Consider the following 27,652-nt stretch of genomic DNA (forward strand, 5'->3'; position numbering starts at 1 on the left):
CATTTAGGTGATACCTGAAGTGTAGCATACAAATTGATGAGCGAATTGAAAGACGTATATCATCCAAGCCTGGTCTCTATGGTCTATGTGTTAATTCTGTCAACCCAGCCTCACTCTTCCTTCTCTCCCTCCTTCTCTCCCTCTCTCGTCAGCACATGGAGAAGATCTCTATGCTGGCTTTCCACCCGGTGAAGATGCAGAGCTGCTATGAGAAAGTAGAGGACCTGAGTCTGGACGGCCTGCAGCAGAGGTTCGACGTCTCCAGCCCCTCCGTCTTCGTCCAGAGGGCACAGATCCTCATGAGAGAGGTACACCTTTTCTAACTAGCACTGATTGAGGGTGAAGGTTTTACTTGCAAAGACTGTGATAGGTTATCGTACCTAGCTTAATTGTATGTGATCAAAATGCAAGTGTAAACGACACCCTCCTACACCGTATTGCATTCTGCAAAACGTGACACAACCTCTTACTGATGATGTGGACAGTTTTTCACTAAACTGACATATGGGGTATGAGTATGGTGAGGTACTAATTAAATAATTGCTGAAATGTCTCCTTTTGAGTTCCTGGCTGGTGTATGAGTGCTGAAAGGATGTGGCCTGCAGGTCTATTTTGTGGTTGTTGGTTGATGCTGTTTTGTCTGAGATCCTCAGAGCTACAGTATGGGGAGTTCTTTATTATTGTGGTTGGAGAACAAGCACATTCTGGTTAGTGAGTGGTGGTTTACTGTCATTGGCTGGCTGGTCTCAGTTGACAGACTGTTGGTTGTTGGAGAGATATCCTAGAGCAAAGTATTCACCACTCTGTCCCCCACTGTGAATCACATGGGCTGTCCTCTTTGTAGTTGCTAGAAGCTGCTGGGGGTGAGCCTTCTCAGACAGGGTCTAAGGTCTCAGAGAGTTCAACAATTTGAACTTTGCTTTGCATCCAAGATTCTGTTTATAGTTCAGATCAATCGCAAATATCTACCCTCAGGGTTCAGGGTGTGATTAGTTTCGAATGGAGGGAGGGAAGGGTTTTATTGGACAGGATTAGTATATAGAAAGCAATCCTATTTTATTATGCGACACTTAAAAAGGAATTGTTGGGAAGATAGTGTCCCCTTGTGGTGAATATATGAACTGATGGAATGTTTTGTTCTTGGCTTGGCATTTTGTGATTTCAGCAAACAGGCAAATCATGGACTTTATCTATACACTGTCTGATGACTGCTTAGTTGAGTTACCAACATGCCCACATGATGATCCATTTTATAAACCAATTTCTCTGCATTCTCTTTCTGTCTGGTAGAGTATAGACCATTTTAAAGAGAGGTTTACTTGCAATGACTGTGATTTGTGGTTGCCTTTCCACCACTAAACTTAGTTGAATGCAAGTCACTCTGGATAACAGCATTTGCTAAATGACTAAAATGTGGTACTAATAAACAAACCTTTATCTGTGCAGCAAATGGACGATGCAGTGTACACCTTTGAGCAGATCCTCCACCAGAGTCTGGAGGACCAGGGGCCAGAGGGTCTCTGTAAGAGCATCCAGCGCTGCCAGGACCGGGTCATCAAGGTAAGGCAGACAGGAAAGGGATGGCTGTTGGCCCAGTGCACACCATGACATAGGCACGATGACTAATCAAGACCATTGCGCTCTCCCCCCAAAAAAGTTTAGTTGGTGCGTAAAACAAGTGACTCTAGAGAAGCACACAAAAATGTCATATATGGCTTGCTAGGCACAAGGATGGGTAACATTTTATTTTAAATTTTTATTTCAGCTTTATTTATTTAACCAGGTAGGCCAGTTGAGAACAAGTTCTCATTTACAACTGCGACCTGGCCAAGATAAAGCAAAGCAGTGCGACAAAAACAACAACACAGAGTTACACATGGGATGAACAAACGTACAGTCAATAACACAATATAAAATATGTATACCGTGTGTGCAAATTAAGTAAGGAGGTAAGGCAATAAATAGGCCATAGTGGCAAAGTAATTACAATTTAGCAATTAACACTGGAGTGATAGATGTGCAGATGAGGATGTGCAAGTAGAAATACTGCTGTGCAAAAGAGCAGAAAAAAACAATTATGGGGATGAGATGGGTAGTATGTTGGATGGGCTATTTACAGATGGGCTGTGTACAGCTACACCGATCGGTAAGCTGCTCTGACAGCCGATGCTTGAAGTTAGTGAGGGAGATATAAGTCTCCAACTTCAGTGATTTTTGCAATTCGTTCAAGTCATTGGCAGCAGAGAACTGGAAGGAAAGGCGGCCAAAGGAAGAATTGGCTTTGGGGATGACCAGTGAAATATACCTGCTGGAGCGTGTGCTACGGGTGGGTGTTGCTATGGTGACCATTGAGCTGAGATAAGGCGGAGCTTTACCTAGCAAAGACTTATAGATGACCTGGAGCCAGTGGGTTTGGCAGCTAAAATGTAGTAAGGACCAGCCAATGAAAGCATACAGGTCGCAATGGTGGGTAGTATATGGGGCTTTGGTGACAAAATGGATGGCACTGTGATAGACTGCATCCAATTTGCTGACTAGAGTGTTGGAGGCTATTTTGTAAATGACATTGCCAAAGTCAAGGATCGGCAGGATAGTCAGTTTTATGAGGTTATGTTTAGCAGCATGAGTGAAGGAGGCTTTGTTGCGAAATAGGAAGCTGATTTCTAGATTTAATTTTGGATTGGAGATGCTTAATATGAGTCTGGAAGGAGAGTTTACAGTCTAGCCAGACATCTAGGTATTTAAAGTTGTCCACATATTCTAAGTCTGAACAGTCCAGAGTAGTGATGCTAGGCGGGCGGGCGAGTGCGGGCAGCGAGCAGTTGGAGGCCCCGGAAGGAGTGTTGTTTGGCATTGAAGCTCGCTTGGAGGTTTGTTAACACACTGTTCAAGGAAGGGCCAGATGTATACAGAATGGTGTCGTCTGCGTAGAGGTGGATCAAAGAATCATCCACAACAAGAGCGACATCATTGATATATACAGAGAAAAGAGTCGAAACCGAGAATTGAACCCTGTGGCACACCCATAGAGACTGCCAGAGGTCCGGACAACAGGCCCTCTGATTTGACACACTGAACGCTGTCTGAGAAGTAGTTAGTGAACCAGGCGTGGCAGTCATTTGCGAAACCAAGGCTGTTGAGTCTGCCGATAAGAATACAGTGATTGACAGAGTCGAAAGCCTTGGCCAGGTCGATGAAAACAGCTGCACAGTACTGTTTTTTTTTTTATCGATGGCAGTTATGATATCGTTTAGGACATTGAGCATGGCTGAGGTGCACCCGTGACCAGCTCGGAAACTGGATTGCATAGCGGAGAAGGTACGGTGGGATTCAAAATGTTCTGTGATCTGTTCGTTCACTTGGCTTTCGAAGAATCTAGAAAGGCAGGGCAGGAAGGATATAGGTCTGTAATAGTTTGGGTCTAGTGTCTCCCCCTTTGAAGAGGGGGATGACCGTGGCCGCTTTCCAATCTTTAGGAATCTGAGATGATATGAAAGAGAGGTTGAACAGACTAGTAATAGGGGTTGCGACAATGGTTGCGGATAATTTTAGAAAGCGAGGGTCCAGATTGTCTAGCCCAGCTGATTTGTAGGGATCCAGATTCTGCAGCACTTTCAGGACATCAGCTGTCTGGATTTGGGTGAAGGAGAAGCAGGGGGGCTTGGGCCAGTTGCTGCGGTGGGTGCAGAGCTGTTGGCCGGAGTTGGGGTGGCCAGGTGGAAAGCGTGGCCAGCCGTAGAGAAGTGCTTATTGAAATGTTCAATTATCATGGATTTATCAGTGGTGAGTGTTTCCTAGCCTCAGTGCAGTGGGCAGCTGAGAGTAGGTGCTCTTATTCTCCATGGACTTTAGTGTCCCAAAACATTTTGGAATTAGTGCTGCAGGATTCAAATTTCGGTTTGAAAAAGCTAGCCTTTGATTTCCTAACTCCCTGTGTATATTGATTCCTGACTTCCCTGAAAAGTTGCATATCGCGGGGACTATTCGAAGCTTGTGCACTGCGCAAGGGCAGTCAAGTCTGGAGTGAACCAAGGGCTATATCTGTTCTTAGTTCTACATTTTTTTGAAAGGGGCATGCTAATTTAAGATGGTGAGGAAGGCACTTTTGAAGAACAACCAGGCATCCTCTACTGACGGGATGAGGTCAATGTCCTTCCAGGATACCCGGGCCAGGTTGATTAGAAAGGCCTGCGCGCAGAAGTGTTTTAGGGAGCGTTTGACAGTGATGAGGGGTGGTCGTTAGACTGCGGACCCATAACGGACGCAGGCAATGAGGCCGTGATCGCTGAGATCCTGGTTGAAAACAGCAGAGGTGTATTTAGAGGGCAAGTCGGTCAGGATGATATCTATGAGGGTGCCCATGTTTACGGATTTGGGGTTGTACCTGGTAGGTTCCTTGATAATTTGTGTGAGATTGAGGGCATTTAGCTTAGATTGTAGGACGGCCGGGGTGTTAAGCATTTCCCAGTTTAGGTCACCTAACAGTACGAACTCTGACAATAGATGGGGGGTGATCAATTCACATATAGTGTCCAGGAAACAGCTGGGAGCTGAGGGAGGTCTATAACAAGCGGTAACAGTAAGAGATTTATTTCTGGAGAGATGGATTTTTAAAACTAGTAGCTCGAACTGTTTGGGCATAGACCTGGATAGTATGACAGAACTCTGCAGGCTATCTCTACAATAGATTGCAACTCCGCCTCCTTTAGCAGTTCTGTCTTGACGGAAAATGTTGTAATTGGGGATGGAAATTTCAGAATTTTTGGTGGCCTTCCTAAGCCAGGATTCAGACACGGCTAGGACATCAGGGTTGGCGGAGTGTGCTAAAGCAGTGAATGAAGCAAACTTAGGGAATAGCAATCTGATGTTAACATGCATGAACCCAAGGCTTTTACGGTTACAGAAGTCAACAAACGAGAGCGCCTGGGGACACACAGGGCCTGGGTTAACCTCTACATCACCAGAGGAACAGAGGAGGAGTAGGATAAGGGTACGGCTAAAGGCCATAAGAACTGGTCATCTAGTGCGTTCGGAACAGAGAGTAAAAGGAGCAGACTTCTGGGCGTGGTAGGATAGATTCAGGGCATAATGCATAGACAAGGGCATGGTAGGGTGTGAGTACAGTGGAGGTAAACCTAGGCATTGGGTGATGATGAGAGAGTCTGCATCTCTGGAAGCGGCAGTTACGCTAGGTGCGGTCTCCGCATGGGTGGGGCAAGGGAGCTAATCGAGGCATGTAGAGCGGGACTAAAGGCTCCGCAGTAAAACAAAACAATGAGAACTACCCTAAACAACAGTATACAAGGCATATTGACATTAGAGGGAGACATAAAGCAACCACCAGTGTTGATTGGGAGAGCTAAGACAACGGGTAAAAAGCTAAGAAACAATAATGTGTAAATGGCTATGAATGGGGTCAGTTAGCTACACACAGGGCCTGAGTTCGAGGCCTGAGTTCGAGGCTGGGGCCGACGGATAAACAAAATGAAGTACCGTGTTAATGAACAGTCCTGTTGGCATCAGCTGTGTAGCCGAGTGATCATAGGGTCCAATAAGCAGCAATGGACGAAACAGGGAGCCGCTCGGCAGTCATCACTACGCTAGGCGAGCGGGAGACACGGCGCTCAGAGAGCTAGCAGGCCGGGGCTAGTAGCTGGGTCCTACCGACATCAACGACGCAGAGGCCGGTTGAGAGCACATTGGCCGAAATACGTCAGCAGACCAGTCGTGATGGATCGGCGGGGCTCCATGTCGACAAAGGGTCCAGGCCAATTGGCAAGAGGGGTATTGTAGTTGGTGTACTTCGTTTGCTAGCCGGGGGAATGGGCCTAGCTCGAGGCTAACTGGTGCTTGCTTCTGGACAAGGGCATTAGCCACGATAGCCACTCGGTAGTAGCTAGCTAGCTGCAATGATCCGGTGTAATGGTCCAGAGCTTGTGGCAGGAATGCGGTGATTTAGTGGGGAAGAAAAGCAGCCCGATATGCTCGGGCTGATATCGCGCTGTGCAGACTGGCAGATATTCTCCGGGCTAAAGCGGCTTGTGTCTGTGCTAAAGGTAAAGACTGCTAGCAGTGGCTAACAATTAAATAGCTAGTAGCTAATTCGCTGGATAGCTTCTGAAGGCTAGCTTCTGATAGAGATTCCGGTTATAAGGTCTAAAAAATGGCAGATCTGTACCACGTTGGGTGAGGCAGGTTAAAGGAAGCTGTATTTAATTCTAAAATGGAAAAAGAGATTGAAATGTATACAGAAAGACGAAAAAAGCTGAATATTTACACGGGACAAAAACAAACACGTATTGCTGCCATTCCATCTTGGAAAATGTAGGCTTCAGCAGATTGATGCAACATAAATATTCTCTAAAAAATCATAACATCTCCTGTATCCACAGAAATTTGACTATGACAGCAGCACAGTCCGGAAGAGGTTCTTTCGAGAGGCTCTTCTTCAGATCTTCATCCCTTACATGCTGAAGCAGCTCACTCCCTCCGTCGCATCTGTAAGTCTAGCAGCTGTAGCCGGCTAGACTGTGTCTAGACTAGTCAAATGCATACGTTGTGTGAAACTGACATTACACTTCCATGCAATAGCATTCCCTTTGTCACTCATACTGGTAACTTACTGTTTTCTGCATGTCTCTCCTGAGTGTGTATGACACCTTTTATGGGTCCTCTGTTCTCATACTTGTTCCTCTGCCGTGTCCAGGAGCTGCCTCGTTTCCAGGAGCTGATTTTTGAGGACTTTTCTCGTTTCATCCTGGTGGAGAACATCTTTGAGGAAGTGGTGCTGCACTCTGTCATGAAGGACATCATGATGGGTGAGTCTCACAGTGGAAACAGTGGCTTTGTCCTTAATGGCACCTTTACTCCCTTTGTATTGCATTACTATGGGCCCTGATCAATAGGAGGAATAGGGTGCCATTTGGGACACAGACATATACTTCTCTTATATTTGAATGCCTTATGTCAGGGTTAACCAACTGGCGGTGATTTCCCCCAAGTTTTCTGAGCAAAAAATGTATTAATAAAAATCAAAATGGAGGGTTCAACATAAAATACTATAGAAACACAAGCAAATCTGCACCAAGTGAGTGTACAAAACATTAGGAACACCTGCTTTTTCCATGACAAACTGACCAGGTAAATCCAGGTGAAAGCTATCATTCCTTATTGATGTTAAATTCACTTCAATCAGTGTAGATGAAGAGGACGAGATCGGTTAAAGAAGGATTTTTAAGCCTTGAAACAATTGAGACATGGATTGTGTATGTGTGCCATGCAGAGGGTGAATAGGAAAGACAAAAGCTTTAAGTGCCTTTGAATGGGCTATAGTAGTAGGTGCCAGGCACACCAGTTTGAATGTGTCAAGAACTGCAACACTGCTTGGTTTTTCACGCTCAAAGATTTCCCATGTGTATCAAAAATGGTCCACCACCCAAAGGATATCCAACCAACTTGACACAATTGTGGGAAGCATTGGATTCAACCTGGGCCAACATCCCTGTGAAACGCTTTCGACACCTTGTAGAGTCCATACCCCGATTAATTGAGGCTGTTCTGAGAGCGAAAGAGGTGCAACTCAATATTAGGAAGATGTTCCTAATGTTTTGTACACTCAGTGTATGTGATCATTTGCAAATAAGCAAGGTTTGAAATTATGTTTTAGTCAAACATATCTGTTGGGCTTCTGAGTGTGTCAATTTGCAGTTTACAAATTGTTTGTAATTATGTTCCGGCCCCCTGACCATCCACTCAAGAAAAGATCGGCCCGGTGCTGAATCTAGTTGATGATCCCTGCCTTATGTGTTCAGTGTATGGAATAAGAGTACTCACAGGCTATATTTAGGCCCCAGAGTTAGAAGAGATACCGCTCCTGAGTCATTTCACCTCAAAAGCACAAGAAAGAAGATTGACAGCCACCATCTCTGATTTATTGAAACATTTGAGGAATTATGCAAATTGTTGCACATATTTGCCATTTTAATTTATAGGATTCATATAATATTCAATAAATATATTACCCATCTTCCAGTTTGGTGCAAACCACTTTTTAATAATGTATAAAACATGACAAATCCAAATAAATGGTCAAAAGCCTCCCATCCCAATGGCCAGTATACAGTATCAGTTATCTATATTTGACAGGTAGTATGACACTGCGGCTTGGATTATTGTTATTTCATACTATGTAATGCATTTTCAGTGAATTTTGTGATGTTCCCCGTTCAGACAAATTTGCTGTTGAAGTCGCTTGCATTTCTGCCCATAAAATAGTGTGAAAGTACCAGGTTTTGCCCACTAGATGCTGCTGTTCATGCTGTTACTTTTATCAATTTTGCTGGTCACTGGTCTGAACATTCTGATTAAGGCCTTGTTTTTCGGGTTGAGGCCATGAAATCGGGTTTTGGGCATTATATTTAATGAATATTATATGAATCCTGTAAATTGAAATTGCCTATTTGTGCGCAATCAATTAGCTTAATTTCTCAGAATTCCAAATGTCTTTCAACAAAATAATATTGAAATACATATATAATGTGAAATTAAATGGAACGAACCTCCGGTGGACAATGTCTTAATGACCTTTCTCTCTCTCTCTCTCTCTCTCTCTCTTTCTATCCTTTCTTTCTTCCTCCCTGTGTAGCTGTGAAGGAGGCAGCAGTCCAGAGGAGACACAACCTGTATAGGGACAGCATTGTATTGACCAGCAGTGACCCCAACCTGCACCTGCTGGGGGACAACCCTGCCATCGATTGGGCTGGGGAGTACGGGACAGGACAGGAGGAAGGGCAGGGACAAGATGATGAAGAGGGGGAGGAGACTGGTGATACTGGGGAGGCCCATAGGAGGCGCAGGATGAAACAGGTGGTCTCTATGATCCAGCTGGATGGCTCCCCCATCCTGGTCAACGAGTCCTGCCTGGAGGTGCCCAGTGTGGACGGCATCCCTGAGGAGAGGGAGGGGGAGGTCCAGGACGCAGACGCTCCATCGTCTCCAGAGATCGTCCACCAGGATCCAGTCAAAGTTAATGCAACCACTTCAAAAGAAAAGAAGAAAGCCCCTCCACCTCCTGTCCAGCCAGAGAACAGTCCATCCCCTGCCCTAACGAATGGCTCCGTCCTGAAAGGAGGAGAGTCGGTGACGATCTTGAGTGTGGCCCCAGAGGTGCAGACCAAAATCTCAGAGGATGTGACCCAGGAAGCTGAGCGTGAGAAGAAGTTCCTAGAGATTGAGAGCTCCTTACAGGACTCAGAGAACACAGCATCAGCCATCGAGAGTGCCATACGAGAGATAGAGAATGCTGTGCAGGAAGAGGACAGCGAGCCAGGTGTGGAGGTGGCTGCAGTTTCACAGGAGACCGCAGCAGAAGTGTCCCCCTCAAGCCAGGAGGTTAGTAGTGTACCCTCAAGCAAAGAGAAGGAATCTCTGAAAACAGTTCAGGAAGAGGCTTTGGCACCAGCAGCTCTAACCCAAGAGGACACGTCTCCTAGTTCAGAGGCGGTATCCCCCCTACCCTCAACACAGATGGAGGCAGTAGCAGTAACACCCATAGCACAAGAGGTGATCCCCACACTCATACCAACAGCCCTGGACACAGAGCTCCTAGTGCCTGCACTCACACCAACAGAAATTCCTGCAGCCACGACCACAGCCCTGGAGACGGAGAAAGTCCCTGTCCCTGCACCAATGCCAGAGGAGTCAGAGAGCACTGAGAGCACTTCAAATGTCCAGAGAGCAAATCCACAACCCACGGTGGATTTGAACTCCCTGCCCCCTCCACCTCCACATGCCACCAGTGAGGCGGTGGAGAAGGCTGCCCCCAGTACAGAGGAGCCAGAGGCAGCAGAGGTGATCCCTGAGGCAGGGGGAGAGGGAGTGACTGTGGCCCAGGAGGGAGCAGCAGCGCAGAAGGAGGACTCTGTGACGGGATAGAAGAAGGACTCAGAGAAGGAGACGGCGCCACTGTGGAATGAGTCATTGTTTGGGCTGTATGCTGCCGTTAATTTGGATTTCGTTTTTTTTTTTTTTTACCATGACCGGGATATTATACACAATTAATCTCACAATAGCATAGACAATTTCATCAATGGAAATGGTTTGTATACAGTAGTTTTGCCAATAATTTTACTGCTTAGTTTTCATCTTCAAGATTATTCTCTATTAACAGTTACTTTTTTCACCAATATTATCCACCTCTACCAAATCATCAGTCTGTATGTACATTGATCGGGGTTCAGCTGCAACTTCAATGCCTGTATATGTTGTTTTCCTATTGTTTCTATATTTCGACAGATTACGTCCACATTCCAATTGATAGCATGTGCATTGTAGCTTGAGTGCCAGATGTTTGTGCACTCATGCCAACTCTCACTGTCACTCATTGTCATTAAAAAAAACATGGCTTGACAATGACAGCTTTGGAATTAGAAAGGCCACAAACTGATCTGGAACCAGGTTAGGAACTCACTCCATTGTCCTTTTTTACTATATATTCACTGGGTAGTGAATAATGAGCACAATAGAAAGACCCAGTTGTGTTTATATTATGGTGCCCTGTAAATATGAAATTAACTCGCACACTTCAGGTCTTCTTGGTGTGGTATATAACGTTCAATATCATCATTGATTTGTCCTCTATGACCTACACTACTGCTCAACCATTTGAATTGGCTTTACCCTGAATCCAAAAGCTGTCAAGGGTCTGACTTATCTAGTTTGTGTTAAATTGTATTTAGAGTGGACCATGACAACATGAGCAAAGCTACAGTATAGCTAGCCATGGCTAAATCAAAATCATAGAGTATTTATTCCAATAGGTTCAACGACTGATATATGTCCTTGTTGTCATCTTATTGGTGTTCTTTCATTACTTTCGTACAGTTGCTCTCTACTCTGAAGTTTCCTGTCAGTTTTTGAATCTCTTTTTCTCAGAGTAATTCCAATACTTTTATAATTGTGCATCAACCTCCAATAATATTCTTCTGACGTGTATTTATTGAGATATGTTGAAAAGGTGTCTTGGAAGCAAGCAATTTGTGCAAGCAATTCTGTAGTAACAGTGCCTTATGAAATACTAGAAAACATCTCATTCAAAGTACTTTTTACTTTCTATTTCAAATTGAAATGACAATCCGTCAAACATATTGATGTGTTAACTGTTCTGTTATCGCAAGGCAAATGAGTAATGGTATTTGATATGTTGTCCTTAATATTTGACAAATTCTTATTGATATGAATACCTCAGCTATAACATTGAGCTATTCCCAACAGAGAAAGCATCTGTACATACTGTATTTAATGCTATGTTGACTTAATACATTTTTGACCCTTTTCACTATCATATAGTCTTTCCACAGATGCTTGTCTTAGCAGCTGTGACAAGTTTTTATTTTCTCTTCAGTGCCTTCATTGATACACATTCATATGATCTCAATTATTTGTATTTATTATGTATTGCACTCTGCATTTACATCCCTGTTCCGCATCCCTTTTGATGCCTGTACTTTTAGATTTATTTTACTCAATGTTATACAAAGGACTGCTACTGATAATAAATCATTGTTAATTCAATACGTTTGTCTGTATGTTTTTCCTTTCGAACACAAAGGTTTGTATAAGGGGAAGTCTGGGATTTGAAAAACAACGTGGACATCTTGCCACTTTTCTTTGTTAAACAGCTCAGGGATGGGACTGGAGAGATTTTTACTACTCTCAAATTTTGAAAATGGATGGACCAATCCCAGATTGCCCCTTTTTTAAATGATTGTTGGGTTCAAGTGGAGCAGTATTTAGTCTTGCATTCACATTGACTGTCATATTTCCATCTGGTCACAATCTACAGTTAGTCTGAAGAGTGACTTGCTACTATGCCTTGCATCGTTGCACCTTCCAGAATAGGACAATGTAGTAGCCTGCCATAGATTAATTGTGGTTTAAAAATGTTTTGGGAAATGCCAAATGTATAGACCAGGGGTACTCAACTCTTACCCTAGGAGGTCCGGAGCCTCCTGGTTTTCTGTTCAACCTGAAAATTCATTGCACAATTAATTGCACACACCTCGTGTCACAGGTCTAAATCAGACTAGAGGGGAACAATGAAAAAATGCAGTGGAACTGGCTTCGAGTTTGAGGGGTACAGACTAGAGCCCTCAAACTCGAATCCACCAGGTGGGAAAAAGACACCAGGTGGGTGCCGTCCATTATCAGAACAGAACCAGCAGGCTCTGGACCGGACCTCGTAGGGTAGGAGTTGAATACCCCTGCTCTACAAACTATAGGCCTACTACAAATGTATAATACGTATAACCCACATTAAGTATTGATCTTCCACAAACCAAACACTCTAAAAACGATACTATTTCAAGAGATATTGGTTCATCCGCACAATTAAATAGAACAATGTTTTGTATCTCTATTCCAGGCTTAATTGATCTATTTCAGCCTTTTTATTATGTAACCTTGGTGTCATGTCATATTATGTATGAATCATCAGTGTGCCCTTATACAGATTATTTGAATCCTTTAAAAAAATAGCAAAGGGCCTTTTATGAACACATTTCTCTCAGAACCGGGGAGGCACTAGAGTCCATTAAAATGCACATGTTGGCTTCTCTGCTTCGGTACTGTGGCTTGTATTTTCGGCTGTGAGTACGGGAAAACTGATTAGGCGCGCATCGTGACGACATCTACGTAACTCTCTCACAACACCATAGAAACTCTGACAGACAGCAGCCCTGCCCTCACTCGTTTCTTCAACTGTCACACATACAGCGACATAATGGGATCCTGCGCAAAACACATAGCAGACGAAATCGTTGACCAGCGCTCTATTACCGAATCTGGTACTTGCAACTGAGCGCCTTTTCTACTCCGCATTCTGACTACATATTTACAAAAGCTTATTTACCTTTTCTAAGCTTCTTTCTGTTCTAAGGGGATGGGGGAATGATAAACCCCGACTCTCCAGCTCAGTTGTATCAGTTGTAGGAGCGCTTTGCAGTATGCCATCCCAGAGAAGAGGTGTCGATCACCGACCGAGAACAGCTGCCACGCTTCTAACCCAGGTTGCTGTCTTTGCAACCTTCGTTGCTATGAGCGCATGCATACCAGGTAAGAACAGCTCTTTTAATATTTAAGTCTGCGTGTTGTGCGCACATTTCTGAAAGTCGATCCCGATGTGGATGATGTCATGCTGTCAATGTAAACATATGAATGCGCAGGTGTTACCGCGTTCCCTACAAAAGGTAACATATGGTAGGCCTCTAGGCCTACACAAACTCAAAAATAGATGAAATACTATTCATTTCTGATCATAGGCTTTTTTTTAGATTTGAACAGGGATATTATAATCGGAAAATACAAAGTATATTTCTATGTAGAACGAACATGCCTCTCTGACATGTAGAGTAAAGAATCATATCAGCTCTTCATGGCATTTCTGTATGCAATGCTCTAGAATATTTGGCAACTGATCCCCGTTGTGATTCTTCTGGTCATTTTCAACTAAAAGGACCCATTACCATGTCATATTGGGTGTCAATGAAAGCTAAGCATCTACTGTATCTCTCTCACACACATACATATATTCTAATTTGTTTTATTAAGGTCTGTCAACCATTTCCCACCCAAAACATTTGGAATAAGCAAAAGCTTTGATTTCTGGTCAAACAGATGGAAAAGGGGTCTTACACAACATCTACCATCATATGTCTTAAAAGGTATTAGAAATACGTGAAAACACTCATGTTAAATCAAAGACCCCTGCCAACTAATTCCAGCACTTAGTGTGTTCAGAAAGTATTCAGACCCCATGACTTTTCCACATTTTGTTACGTTACAGACATAAAAAAAAAAATACGTTTATCTACACACAATACCCCATAATGACAACGTGACTTTGTTTACTCAGTACTTTGCAGAAGCACCTTTGGCAGCGATTACAGCCTCCTTGGGTATGACCCTACAAGCTTGTCACACCTGAATTTGGGGAGTTACTCCCATTCTTCTCTGTAGATCCTCATGCTCTCAGGTTGGATGAGGAGCGTCACTGCACAGCTATTTTCAGGTCTCTCCAGATATGTTCGACCGGGCTCTGGCTGGGCCACTCAAGGACATTCAGAGACTTGTCCCAAAGCCACTCCTGCGTTGCCTTGGCTGTGTGCTTAGGGTTGTTGTCCTGTTGGAAGGTGATCCTTCACCCCAGTCTGAGGTCCTGAGAGCTCTGGAGCAGGTTTTCATCAAGGATCTCTCTGTACTTTGCTCGGTTCATCTTTCCCCCGATCCTGACTAGTCTCCCAGTCTGTCTCTGAAAAACATCCCCACAAGCATGAGGCTGCCACCACCATCCTTCACCTTGGGGATGGTGCCAGGTTTCCTCCAGATGTGACGCTTAGCATTCAGGCCAAAGACTTCAATCTTGGTTTCATCAAACCAGAGAATCATGTTTCTCATGGTCGGAGAGTCCTTTAGTTTAGCCTCCAAGCAAGCTGTCATGTGGCTTCCGTCTGCTCACTTTACCATAAAAGCCTGATTGGCGGAGTGCTGCAAAGATGGTTGTCCTTCTGGAAAGTTCTCCCATCTCCACAGAGGAGCTCTGTCAGAGTGACCATCGGGTTCTTGGTCACCTCCCAGACCAAGGCCCTTCTCCCCAGATTGCTCAGTTTGGCCGGGTGCGCCAGCTCTAGGAAGAGTCTTGGTGGTTCCAAACTTCTTCCATTTAGGAATGGAGGAGGCCACTGTTCTTGGGGACCTTCAATGCTGTAGACATTTTTTGGTACCCTTCCCCAGATCTGTCCCTTGAGACAATCCTTTCTCGGAGCTCTACGGACAATTCCTTTGACCTCACGGCTTGGTTTTTGCTCTGACATGCACTGTCAACTGTGGGACCTTATGTGTGTGCAATTTCCAAATCATGTACAATCAATTGAATTTACCCCAGGTGGACTCCAATCAAGTCTCAAGGATGATCAATGGAAACAGGATGCACCTGATCTCAATTTCGAGTCCTATCGCAAAGGGTCTGAATACTTATGTAAATAAGGTATTTCCGTTTTTTTTTATGAATGAGGCCACTGTGTTCTTGGGAACCTTCAATGCTACATACATTTGGATGCACCTGAGCTCAATTGTGAGTCTCCTAGCAAAGGGGCTGAATACTTATGTAAATGTCATTTTATTTTAATACGTTTTCAGAAATCTGTTTTCACTTTGTCATTATGGGTTATTATGTGTAGATTGAGGAAAAACATGTATTTAATCGATTTTACAATAAAGCTGTAACAAAATGTGGAAAAAGTGAAGGGATCTGAATACTTTCCAAATGCACAATACTGCTGTTGTATTGTGAAATCTTCGGTCGATACATTTAATTAAGATGATAGAAAAGAGAATGGCTAATAAATAAACAACAGAATGTACATAGTGTAATCATCTATGTATTACTTGTAAGTTATGTACAATGTAAATACTTCAAGGAATTAATGATCATGGGATGTCCCTCAGTCTATGGCATATACATATCTGGCACTAATATTTGTGTTTTTTCCCCCCACCCAGAATAATTCCCACCTTTCTGTTATTAGTAAATGCACAGAAGTTAGGAATTGATTGAGATATTTTATTGAGAAAAATATGATCTTATTTGGGAGTATTTTTCACAGTAGAGGATAAAGTGCATCTCTGTCTCTACCTCCCCTGTCGTGCAGTGACCACATAGACTCTCGTTGGTTAGCCCTGTCTTTGTGTCTCCCTTTTTCTTTAGCGAATTGGTGGTCGCTGAGCCAGTATTTGGTCAGGATCGATCTCTGTTTTGTATCTCTGACAGGGTAGAGATATTCTGCCCATTTGTATTATCTTTTGATTGCCAAATAGCAATTTAGTTTATTGTGTTTTTGTTTCATTTTCCCAATTTGTCAAGTAGGAGGTTTTCATTTTTGTAACAATTTGATGAATTTCCTTGTTTGGATAATAGTGTTGTTTATTGTTTTTAACCGCTGACATAGGGGACTCTTTTCAGGGTTCAGCTCTTGGGTTTCCAGTGCTTTGAATTGTAAGAATGTTTTGGGGCTTAATCTCAAATGATGCCAAAATGTTAGTGACCGTTTCTTTATATTTACAATTTAAAGGGAATTGTCCGAGTTCTGCTCTGCATGCATTATTTGGTACTTTCTTTTGGATATTTAGGATAATTCTGGAATATGCTGTAAGTAGATTTTCTCTGAGTTTTTTTCTCCCAAAGCTTATAATCGTAATTACAGGTTGTACCCCAAACCTCACTTCCATATAGGGCAATTGGTAAAATTACACTATTGAATATTTTGCACCAGATGTGGATATTAATATCTATTTGAGAAATGTCTTTTTATGGAGTAAAATGCTTGCAGGCTTTTTCTTTTAGTGCATTCACTGCTAGCCCAAATCCACCAGAGGCACTGATTTTTAGTCCCAGGTAGTTGTTCAACCATGGTATTTCCTAATTTGAAGGAGTGTCTGCTGCTCTGATTCCTGGCCTTTTTCTGGAAAATCACAACTTTGGTTTTCTGTAAGTTGATGTTGATGCTGTATTCCCAAATAATGTTAAGTTGTTCCTGTAGACTTTGCTCTGTTGGTGACAGTAGGACAAGGTTATCTGAAATAGAGCAGGAATCTGACCTCATCTTTGAGGGTGGGTCCAGGGGCTGCAGATCGGTCCAACAACACTGCTAGTTCGTTGATATAGATGTTGGACTTAAACTGCACCCTTGTCTCACCCCTCGCCCTTTTGCAAAAAACTCTATAGTTTTATTGTTCATTTTAATGCTACATGTGTTGTTCAAGTAAATAGATTTTATGATGTCGTATACTTTACCCCCAATTATCCATTATGCCATATTGAATCAAAAGCATTCTTAAAATCAACCAAACTCCGAGGCATGCAAAGAACTAAGAAGCAACACCACAAACACTCTATAGATTGTGTCGTAGAATTACAACATTGTTAATCCCATTACTCTTATATTAGAATGTAATCCTATATTAGTGCTCACACTGTCTGTTTTTCTTAGAGGCAACACAATAGGATTGTTAGAATTTTCATGTGTCTGTGTGAAGGGAGAGAAGCCTGAGATTTAACGCTGACAGGTAGATTCACGATGGCTTGGTGATAACCTAAAGACTGCATTGCATTCCAAACCATGATTAGTGTCTGTGTGCCTGTCTGTCGGTAACAGGGAGAACCAACCACCTGTTTATTTAAGGAAAGGATTTAGTATTCTAGGTTGCATTAGTATTTTTGTGTAAGCAAGCAGTAAATAAATGAGAGACATATTTGCCGCAATGTAAATCTTGATGTCTGTTGCATGAGAGCACAATGTACCTTTTTGTATAATTTCAACATATCTGTTCTTCATCACAAGGACTCAGGAAGACTATAAAGAGTTGTAACCAAATCCTGTTTATTTGGGCTTTAACTCTACACCATTGGGTGATTGTTAACATTCCATTACTGCAGTAATTACTAATAAAGTTTGATTGTTGTATAGTAAATACATTTTACTGTACTATATAACATAATGAACACAGATCTGTGTCAATTCATGTTTAACCCAATCAAGTAGAGTGCATTTTCTATACCATTCATGGTATGGCATGATCTTGCTCCTCAGAACAGAAGCAGAGAACATGTTGTGCTCTGAGTTTCCACTCCGATTTCCAGGATCGTTTTGTGTTTTCACTTAGCCTGCTTTATTGGAGTGCAGGACTGTTGTTAACAGTGCTTCTCACCACCTTGATTAATTATTTTCATCCCTGTTGCTCGGGCACAGGTGAGGTGATACCATCTGTGATATGAAAAGGGTTGCAGTGAGTGCAAGTGCGCGGCATAGCCCTGCCACTGGTCTTAGTGCTGCTGTGTTTGACGGGCAACATGAACCTGGATTTACTGATGTGAGCTCTTAAGCACAGGTATCAATGAGTTGGGCTATGTCCCAAATTGCACCCTATTCCTTTTATAGTGTGCTACTTTTGACCAGGGCTCATAGGGAGAATGTACTGTGTGATGTGCTGCAAAGTCAGCTTTATAATTCGGGATTCCTCCTATAGCTAGTCAGCTAGCTAGGTAACTTTAGCTAATAGCTAGCCATCTAGCTATGCATCGATGGAGGCACAGTGGGGCTGCTCATGCTCATGTCGTGGCCCTACGGGTGAATGAATGGCTGGCTGGCTGGCTAGCTAGTGGCAATAGAGTACCACAGTATGAGTCGTCATACCCATAAAACCTAGCAGTCAAACAAGTAAATGGTTCCAATCGTTCTTCCATCATACATTTTTCCCAAAGGTGATTTTAGAAACATTTTAAAATTAGCGCTGTGTTTTGTGTAGGCTTAACCTGGCGTGAAGTTTTGGTAACCGTGTAAATCTCTGTAGGACAAGGTGACTTATCAATATATTTGCCTGTATTTACCCCCCCCCCAATGAAATCATCGTAAAGAACTACAAATCCATGATGATCTGGACGAGACTGCCAAATCAAAGCAAGGGTAAGAATTGTCGTGGAAAATTACAAGATTTATGTTATAATGCTTGTATTGTATTATAATGGTCGTTTTATTCGACAGAATAGAGTATTCTGTTAACTGTTGTGTGTGTGTGTCTTTGGGTAATAAAGCCTAAAGAGCATTCCAGAGAACATGAGCTAATGGTTCTGTTCTATACCGTACCAGGGAGAGACGGTTCCAGTTTGGAGTAGGAGGACCAGACACTGGTCTTTACAAGGAAAACTGTTGACACAGCAGTTGCTGTCTGCTATGTTTTATAGATATCTTTCATACAAATCTTAACCTTGTTACCATTCTATGTATCTGTTGTTCGTCATGTAGGTTGAGAGGGGTGTATCTTGGCTATAAAAGATCTTTGTACTTTTGTGTTGTCACTGGTTCATTGGAAATGGCGCATCATTGAAAGTCAGTGCTTTTGCAAAGCTCTTATTATTAAAGATGTAGTTTAAGTATAACTCTGACTGGTGTGTGAAGTTTGTAACTCTCCTCATTTGGTAATGCAGAAATGAACCACCACAGAATCTCTGGATTAAATATCTGTTAGCAAAATTTTAGTATGAATAAATACATTAATTTAAATTGACAATTCTGTAAACTTTGCAAGTTTTAACCTCTATGGGCAAGGCGGGACGAATTCGTCCCACCTACGTAACAGCCACCTGAATTCAGTGGCGCGATTTTTGAATCGTTTGAAATACTATTACTTCAATTTCTCAAACATATGACTATTTTACAGCTATTTATAGACAAGACTCTCCTTAATCTAACCACACTGTCCGATTTCAAAAAGGCTTTACAACGAAAGCAAAACATTAGATTATGTCAGGAGAGTGCCCAGCCAGAAATAATCAGACACCCATTTTTCAAGCTAGCATATAATGTCACAAAAACCCAAACCACAGCTAAATGCAGCACTAACCTTTTATGATCTTCATCAGATGACACACCTAGGACATTATGTTATACAATACATGCATGTCTGTTCAATCAAGTTCATATTTATATCAAAAAACAGCTTTTTACATTAGCATGTGACGTTCAGAAAAAGCATACAACCCTGCAAACTTCCGGGGAATTTACTAACAGTTTGCTAAATTACTCACGATAAACGTTCACAAAAAGCATAACAATTATTTTAAGAATTATAGATACATTACTCCTCTATGCACTCGATATGTCCGATTTTAAAAAAGCTTTTCGGATGAAGCACATTTTGCAATATTCTAAGTACATATCCCAGCCATCACGGCTAGCTATTTAGACACCCGGCAAGATTAGCCTTCACCAAAATCCTATTTCCTATAAGAAAAATGTTCTTACCTTTCCTGTTCTTCGTCAGAATGCACTCCCAGGACTTCTACTTCAATAACAAATGTAGGTTTGGTCCCAAATAATCCATCGTTATATCCAAATATCCTCTGTTTTGTTCGTGCGTTCTAGACACTATACGAATGGTAAATAACGGTCGTGCGCATGGCGCATGGCGTGACAAAAAATGTCTAAATATTCCATTACCGTACTTCGAAGCATGTCAACCGCTGTTTAAAACCAATTTTTATGCCATTTATCTCGTAGAAAAGCGATAATATTCCGACCGGGAATCTGCAATAAGCTAAACAGCCGAATGAAATTTCTCCACGGGGGCGAATCGTGCACGCGCCTCATTCAATGGTCCTCTGATCGGCCACTTGGATAAGGCGATAATCTGTTTCAGCCAGAGGCTGCCTCGTCATCGTTCAGGTTTTTCCCGGGTTCTGAGAGCCTATTGGAGCCCTGGGAATTGTCACGTTACAGCTAAGATCCTTACTCTTCAATAAACAGATGCAAGACGCACGACTCCTTGTCAGACAGGCCACTTCCTGCATGAAACCTTGTCAGGTTTTTGCCTGCCATAGGAGTTCTGTTATACTCACAGACACCATTCAAACAGTTTTAGAAACTTTAGGGTGTTTTCTATCCAAACCTGAACAATAATATGCATATTCTAGCTTCTGAGTTGGTGTAGGAGGCAGTTAAAAATGGGCACATATTTTTTCCAAAATTCTCAATACTGCCCCCTAGCCCAAACAGGTTAAAGAGCAAAGGTATCAGCTAAAAATGACGTGCAGGAAGGTTGCAGGGATTTGCAGTCTTGCATGATGTCTACTTTGATGCTGATTAGCGTTTACGGAATCTGAGGGAAACTAGAGCCGACTATATTGATAAGTCACCTTGTCTGAGAGAAAATTTACATGGTTATCAAAACATCACGCCAGGGTAAGCCTACACAAAACACAGCCCTTATTTAAAGTGTTTCTAAAATTTCCTATGGGAAAATGAATGGTGGAAAAAAGATTGGAACCATTTCCCTGTTTGACTGCTAGGTTTTCTAGGTATTATGACGCCTCCACTGTGAGGCTCTATACTATAAAACAAAACACTTTGTTAGGACTGTGTAGAGCAGGGCTCTCTAACCCTGTTCCCATAGAGCTACATGTTGAAATTACTTAGTGGGCTGGCTACCTGACTAACTACCCATTTTTATGTAATTGTTACTGTAGCCTGCACAATTTACTTTTTTCACAGCTGTCACATCCTGTTGTGCTCCACAGCAGTTTGTTTTGTTTCTCAAAATACAAAAAATCCTAAGTACATCTGTGCTCTCATTTGCCCATGTTTCTTGGAGATCCTGAATGGTTTTGTGATACTCTCAACTCATCATGTGGTACAGTATCAAACACATTCATAACTGTTTTTATAACACCTCAAATGTCACTACTTACGGTACTACTATGCACACACTATAACTGCATATGACATGGTTATGCCGCCCATCATTCAATTCAATGTAATAATGTGACAGAGTTTGGTAAATTTATATAATGACATTATAACATCTGGTATGTAGAAACGTATGTACAGTAGCATGTAATAATGACAAGTTGTCATGCAGACTGTAATAGCAGTTCTTAACAGTTGACATTCTCTTTTGGAATCAACCTGGGTATGTGTGAGCTGGATAGAAGGGCTGAGAGATGAGAGCTGGCTTCTGTTAAAGCTGTAAAATTGAGAACCTGATTTAGGACTGTGTGGAAACAAGAGAAATGGAGCTGTATAGTATACTGCTCCTAAAGGATATCTGCTGGGCTGGCACTCCTGTCCTTGACACACTGACTAACCATATGGCAGCATTATGTTAGGACTGTAGAGGAGATGAATACTATGCAACTGTAGTTATCTCCTAAAGGAGATGTGCTGTGCTGGCACTCCTGTCCTGGACACACTTTCACCTTTATGGCTAAATGTCCCGCGAAAATGTCTTTGTTGTTGAGACAAGCCATTTAGGGAATTCTGTTTTCGAGCGAAGCGGTTTAATGCCATTGGGAAGCTTTGTCCCTGTGCCAGACCTTGTCATTTTGTCAGAGAGAGACCCCATTTGTTCATTTTAATGTAGATATGTGGGTTTATTTCTCCAGTCTTTTGGATAGAATATAGCTCTGGCATCACACAATGTGTAGACATTCCGCTGAGTCCCAAATGGAACCATATTCCCTATATAGTGTACTACTTTTGAACAGTGCCCATAGTGCACTATATAGCGACTAGGACGCCATTTAGGATGCAGGTTCTGACTGTTCAAGGAAACCAGAGGCTCTGTCTAACTCTTGGAAAAGATGCCACTTGGAATACCAGAAGCACAATTTTAAAAGGCTCTCAATGATAATTGATAATTAGAGGATTGACATTTAAAGTGTTGGTCTCTGTAGGAAATGCTCATAATAAATGCATGACCACCTGTATCGATTGCTTTGTCGCAGTGGAGATGTCGAATTTGTTGTATTGCTGCTGCCCCAAGAGTAGGGGAGGAGGGAGGGATGAATTAAAAGGTTCTGCCTAGGTTTATTAGAAGCTGTGGAGCGTAACTGACAACACGACCAGAGCAGGTCTGTTCCTTCTCCCGAAGGTGTTGGTTTTCGGAGCGTGACTGAATGTAGTTTCTTCATATCACCTGCCTCTTCTCGTCTCACCCAATCTGACGTCTGTAGAGATCTGTGCTTGAGTCTCAATAAGCGTATGGACTTGATGTTTGACTGGCACAGCAGTCTTAGGGCCTTTTTACACTAACAGTATGTGAACTAAGATCTGATTTAAACGTGAAGAGACCTTAATTTGTTTTTTCTAGGTATTGTCTGGTCGACAGTGTACTTTTTGTATGGAAGTGACTGACATCACATGGTGAACTAACTGCTACCTGTCAGCAGCTTTCAGATCTTATCGTGTCACAAAAGACCGAACGCTCCATACGGTGGTTCCAAGAACGTGTCTGCTGTGCGCGTGGCTGCGTGCCCCCAAGTAGGCTCGTCAGAGTAGTGCTGGCTTGAAGATTAATCCTGTCGGCGTGTCAGTGAGATGTTTAGTCTTTGTGCTGATGTGGTGTGTGCTGCTGGCACTGGGGGGACCAGCTTAGACTGCCTTTCTCCCAGCCTTCTCTTCCTCTCCAATTCTCTCTCTTTCTCATTCTCTTGGTCTCTCGCTTTCTTCCTCTTGCTCTCTTTCTTCCTATCGCTCTCTCTCTTCTGTGTTTTTGAGTCATTCCTCTTTCATGCTATCTCTTATTGTCAATAAACATATCTGGTGCCGTAGGTAAATGTTCAAGAACTCACTTCTCTCTCAATGCTCATAAGAGTATTCTCTCTCTCTCTCAACCCTTTGTTACTCTTGAACCATCTAGGACAGGGGTGGTTTGAGTAAATCATTATTTTATTTTTATAGATCCCTTTTTTTCTCAGGCGAAAACCGATCTCAATCGACATGGCAAGGACTCAAACTAAATCAAAACTGTGTATAAATGATAATGGACCAACAGTTAGTTTCTCTACTCTGTCCAGCTTGCTAACAGTCATCGAAACTAAAGCACATTTTGACAGCGAAGTGCAGCCCTCCGGGGCAAAATGAGTTTGACACCCCTGATCTAGAACGTCGTGTAGGGTAACTAACTCTCTGGCTTTATAAATCATCAATATATCTACAGAAATGCAGTGCATTCTGAAAGTTTTCATTGCCACCCCTTTCCACATTTCGTTATGTTACAACCATTTTTTTTTTTTCTTCCCCTCAGCAATCTACACAATACCCCATAATGTCAAAGCAAAAACAGGTTTTTAGAATTTGTCACATTTATTTTTTTTAAACTATCACATTTACATAAGTATTCAGACCCTTTACTCAGTACTTTGTTAAAGCACCTTAGGCAGTGATTACAGCCTTGAGTCTTCTTGGGTATGACGCTACAAGCTTGGTGCACCTGTATTCAGGGAGTTTCTCCCATTTTTTTCTGCAGATCCACACCTATTTTCAGGTCTCTCCAGAGATGTTAGAATCGGGTTCAAGTCCGAGCTCTGGCTGGGCTACTCAAGGACGTTCAAAGACTTGTCGTAAAGCCACTCTTGGCTGTGTGCTTAGGGTCGTTGCCCTGTTGGATTGTGAACCTTCACCCCAGTCTGAGGTCCTGAGAGCTTTGGAGCAGGTTTTCATCAAGGATCTCTCTGTACTTTTCTCTGTTCATCATTGCCTCGATCCTGACTAGTCTCCCAGTCCCTGCCACTGAAAAACATCCCCACAGCATGATGTAGCCACTCATGCTTCACCCTAGGGATGGTGCCAGGGTTGCTCCAGACGTGCCGCTTGGCAATCAGGCCAAAGAGTTCAATCTTGGTTTCATCAGACCAGAGAATCTTGTTTCTCATGGTTTGAGAGTCTTTAGGTACTTTTTAGCAAACTCCAAGCGGGCTGTCATGTGCCTTTTTACTGAGGGGCTTCTGTCTGGCCAATCTACCATCAAGGCCTGATTGGTCCTTCTGGAAAGTTCTCCCATCTCCACAGAGGAACTCTGGAGTTCTGTCAGAGTGACCATTGGGCCCTTCTACCCCGATTGCTCAGTTTGACCGGGCGGACAGCTCTAGGAAGAGTCTTGGTGATTCCAAACTTTTTCCATTTAAGAATGATGGAGGCCACTGTGTTCTTGGGGACCTTCAATGCTGCAGAAATGTTTTGATACTCTTCCCCAGACCTGTGCCTCAACACAATCCTGTCTCAGAGCACTAGGGACAGTTCCTACATGGCTTAGTTTTTTGCTCTGTTTTTGCACTGTGGGTCCTTTATATAGACAGGTGTGTGCCTTTCCAAATCATGTCCAATCAATTGAATTTACCACAGGTGGACTCCAATCAAGTTGTAGAAACATTCTCAAGGATGATCAATGGAAACAGGATGCACCTGAGCTCAGTTTCGAGTCTCATAGCAAAGGGTCTGAGTATTTCAGCTTTTCTGGGGGGGGGGGGGGTTCAAAAAACCTGTTTTCACTTTGTCATTATGGGGTATTGTGTGTAGATTGATGAGGAAAAAAGTATATTTAATCAATTTTAGAATAAGACTGTAACGTAACAAAATGTGGAAAAAGTCAAAGAATTTGCATACTAAGAATGATTCTGTACAGGTGTGTGTGTGTGTGTGTGTGTGTGTGTGTGTGTGTGTGTGTGTGTGTGTGTGTGTGTGTGTGTGTGTGAGCTATATCACGAATCCAGTATGTAGGGTTTAAACAGTGTAATTAAAATACAATGTACAGCAGTATAAATATTATAATGAGCTATGTCGAGAATACACTATTTAAATACACAGTACAAAACCCCATGGCAGAATGAATAGAATTGCAGGAAATTAGCTTCCAGACCAGAGACAGGCAGTGTGCCCCCAATGATTTGTTGGGAGGCGTCTGTTTTCAAAACTAGATACTGTAATGTACTAGCTCAGTTGTGCACCGGGGCTTCCCACTCCTCTTTCTATTCTGGTTAGAGACAGTTTGCGCTGTTCTGTTAAGGGAGTAGTACACAGCGTTGTATGAGATCTTCAGTTTCTTGGAAATTTCTTGCATGGAATAGCCTTCATTTCTCAGAAAAATAATAGACTGATGAGTTTCAGAAGAAAGTCTTTGTTTCTGGCCATTTTGAGCCTGTAATCAAACCCAGAAATGCTGATGCTCCAGATACGGCCTACAGGGAGGAGGTGAGGACCCTCGGAGTGTGGTGTCCGGAAAATAACCTCTCACTCAACGTAAACAAAACAAATGAGATGATCGTCGACTACAGGAAACAGCAGAAGGAGCCCCCCCCCCCATCCACATCGATGAGACAGTAGTGTAGAAGGTGGAATTTTTTTATTTGTTATTTATTTTAAGTTCCTCGGTGCACACATCACAGACAAACTGAAATGGTCCACCCACACAGACAGCGTGGTGAAGAAGGCGCAACAGCGCCTCTTCAACCTCAGGAGGGTGAAGAAATTTGGCTTGTCAGCTAAAACACTCAAACCTTTACAGATGCACAATTGAGAGCATCCTGTTGGGCTGTATCACCGCCTGGTACGGCAATTGCACCGCCCTCAACCGCAAGGCTCTCCAGAGGTTGGTGTGGTTGCACAACGCATCACCGGGGCAAACTACCTGCCCTCCAGGACACCTACAGCACCCAATGTCACAGGAAGGCCAAAAAGATCAAGGACAACAACCAACCGAGCCACTGCCTGTTCACCCGCTATCATCCAGAAGGCGAGGTCAGAACAGGTGCATCAAAGCTGGGACCAAGAGACTGAAAACAGCTTCTATCTCAAGGCCATCAGACTGTTGAACAGCCATCACTAACATAGAGAGGCTGCTGCCAACATACAGACTCAAATCTCTGGCCATTTTAAATAAATGGACTTAATAAAGGTATCACTAGTCACTTTAAATAACGGCACTTTAATAATGTTTACATATCATACATTACTCGTCTCATATGTATATACTGTGTTATATACCATCTACTGCATCTTGCCTATGCCGCACGCCATTGCTCATCCATATATTTATATGTACATATTCTATTCATCCCTTTAAATTTGTGTGTATAAGGTAGTTGTTGTGAATTTGTTAGATTACTTGTTAGATATTACTGCATAGTCAGAACTAGAAACACAAGCATTTCCCTACACTTGCATTATCTGCTAACCATGTGTATGTGACCAGTGAAATTTGATTTGATGCTAAACTAGTCTAAAGATGGCCAGTTTTATTGCTTCTTTAATGAGCACAACAGTTTTCAGCTGTGCTAACATAATTGCAAAAGGGTTTTCTAATGATCAATTAGTCTTTTAAAATAAATGATAAACTTGGATTAGCTAACACAACATGCCATTGGAACACAGGAGTGATGGTTTTTGAAAATGGGCCCCTGTATGCCTATGTAGATATTCCATAAAAAATCAGTTGTTTCCAGCTACAATAGTCATTTACAACATTAACAATGTCTACACTGTATTTCTGATCAATTTAATGTTATTTTAATGGACAAAAAATGTGCTTTTCTTTTACAAAACAAGGACATGTCTAACTGACCCCAAACTTTTGAACGGTAGTGTAGGTATTCCTCTTGTCCAAGTGAGATAGGGCAGTGCAATGGCGATTGTGTGGTCTGTGGATCTGTTGGGGTGGTACACAAATTGTAGTGGGTGAGGTGGAGGTAAAATGATTCTTAACTTGCCTCTTGAAGCACTTCATGATGACAGAAGTGAGTGCCAAGGGGCGATAGTCATTTAGTTCAGTTACCTTTTGCTTTCCTGGATACAGGAACAATGGTGGACATTTTGAAGCAAGTAGGGACAACAGACTGGGATAAGGAGAGATTTGAATATGTCCATAAACACTCCAGCCAGCTAGTCTGCACATGCTCCAAGGACGCGGCTTAGGATGCCGTCTGGGCTGGCAGCCTTGTGAGGGTTAACACGCTTAACACGCTTACTCGCGTCGGCCACGGAGATCGGGAGCACACAGTCCTCGTGAGCGACAGGAGCCCACATCGGCGGCTCTGTGTTTTCATCGACGCAGGCGAAGAAGGTGTTTAGCTTGTCCCGGAGAGAGGCGTCGGTGTCCACATTGTGGCAGGCTTTCCCTTTATAGTACCTGAGTGTCTGGAGTCCCTGCCACGTTTCTCATGTCTGAGCTTTTGAATTGGGACTCCACTTTGTCCCTGTACTGTCATTTTGCCTTAAGAAGCTCGTAGGTGGTCTGTTTGTACATGTCCATGTTCTCAGTCACCTTGCCATGG

At 42.7% G+C, this 27,652-nt stretch overlaps 2 protein-coding genes across 2 annotated transcripts in view; both read left to right on the forward strand.

Moving 5' to 3' along the window:
• LOC106585213 (protein Niban 2) overlaps positions 1 to 11,571 on the forward strand; it is a 52,666-nt gene extending 41,095 nt beyond the window's left edge. Inside the window, exons 10-14 of the mRNA XM_014171171.2 lie at positions 153 to 308; positions 1,447 to 1,560; positions 6,393 to 6,500; positions 6,707 to 6,818; positions 8,645 to 11,571. Of these exons, the coding sequence (XP_014026646.1) occupies positions 153 to 308; positions 1,447 to 1,560; positions 6,393 to 6,500; positions 6,707 to 6,818; positions 8,645 to 9,933 (1,779 nt within the window). The 3' untranslated portion in view covers positions 9,934 to 11,571. The remainder of the gene's footprint in view (positions 1 to 152; positions 309 to 1,446; positions 1,561 to 6,392; positions 6,501 to 6,706; positions 6,819 to 8,644) is intronic.
• Positions 11,572 to 12,674: 1,103 nt separating this feature from the next.
• Positions 12,675 to 27,652, forward strand: part of LOC106585212 (neural proliferation differentiation and control protein 1) — a 50,880-nt gene continuing 35,902 nt past the window's right edge. Inside the window, exon 1 of the mRNA XM_014171170.2 lies at positions 12,675 to 13,110. Within this exon, the coding sequence (XP_014026645.1) occupies positions 13,002 to 13,110 (109 nt within the window). The 5' untranslated portion in view covers positions 12,675 to 13,001. The remainder of the gene's footprint in view (positions 13,111 to 27,652) is intronic.

The sequence above is a fragment of the Salmo salar genome, chromosome ssa24 (genome assembly GCF_905237065.1).
Source record: "Salmo salar chromosome ssa24, Ssal_v3.1, whole genome shotgun sequence".
NCBI classification, from domain to species: Eukaryota; Metazoa; Chordata; class Actinopteri; order Salmoniformes; family Salmonidae; genus Salmo; species Salmo salar.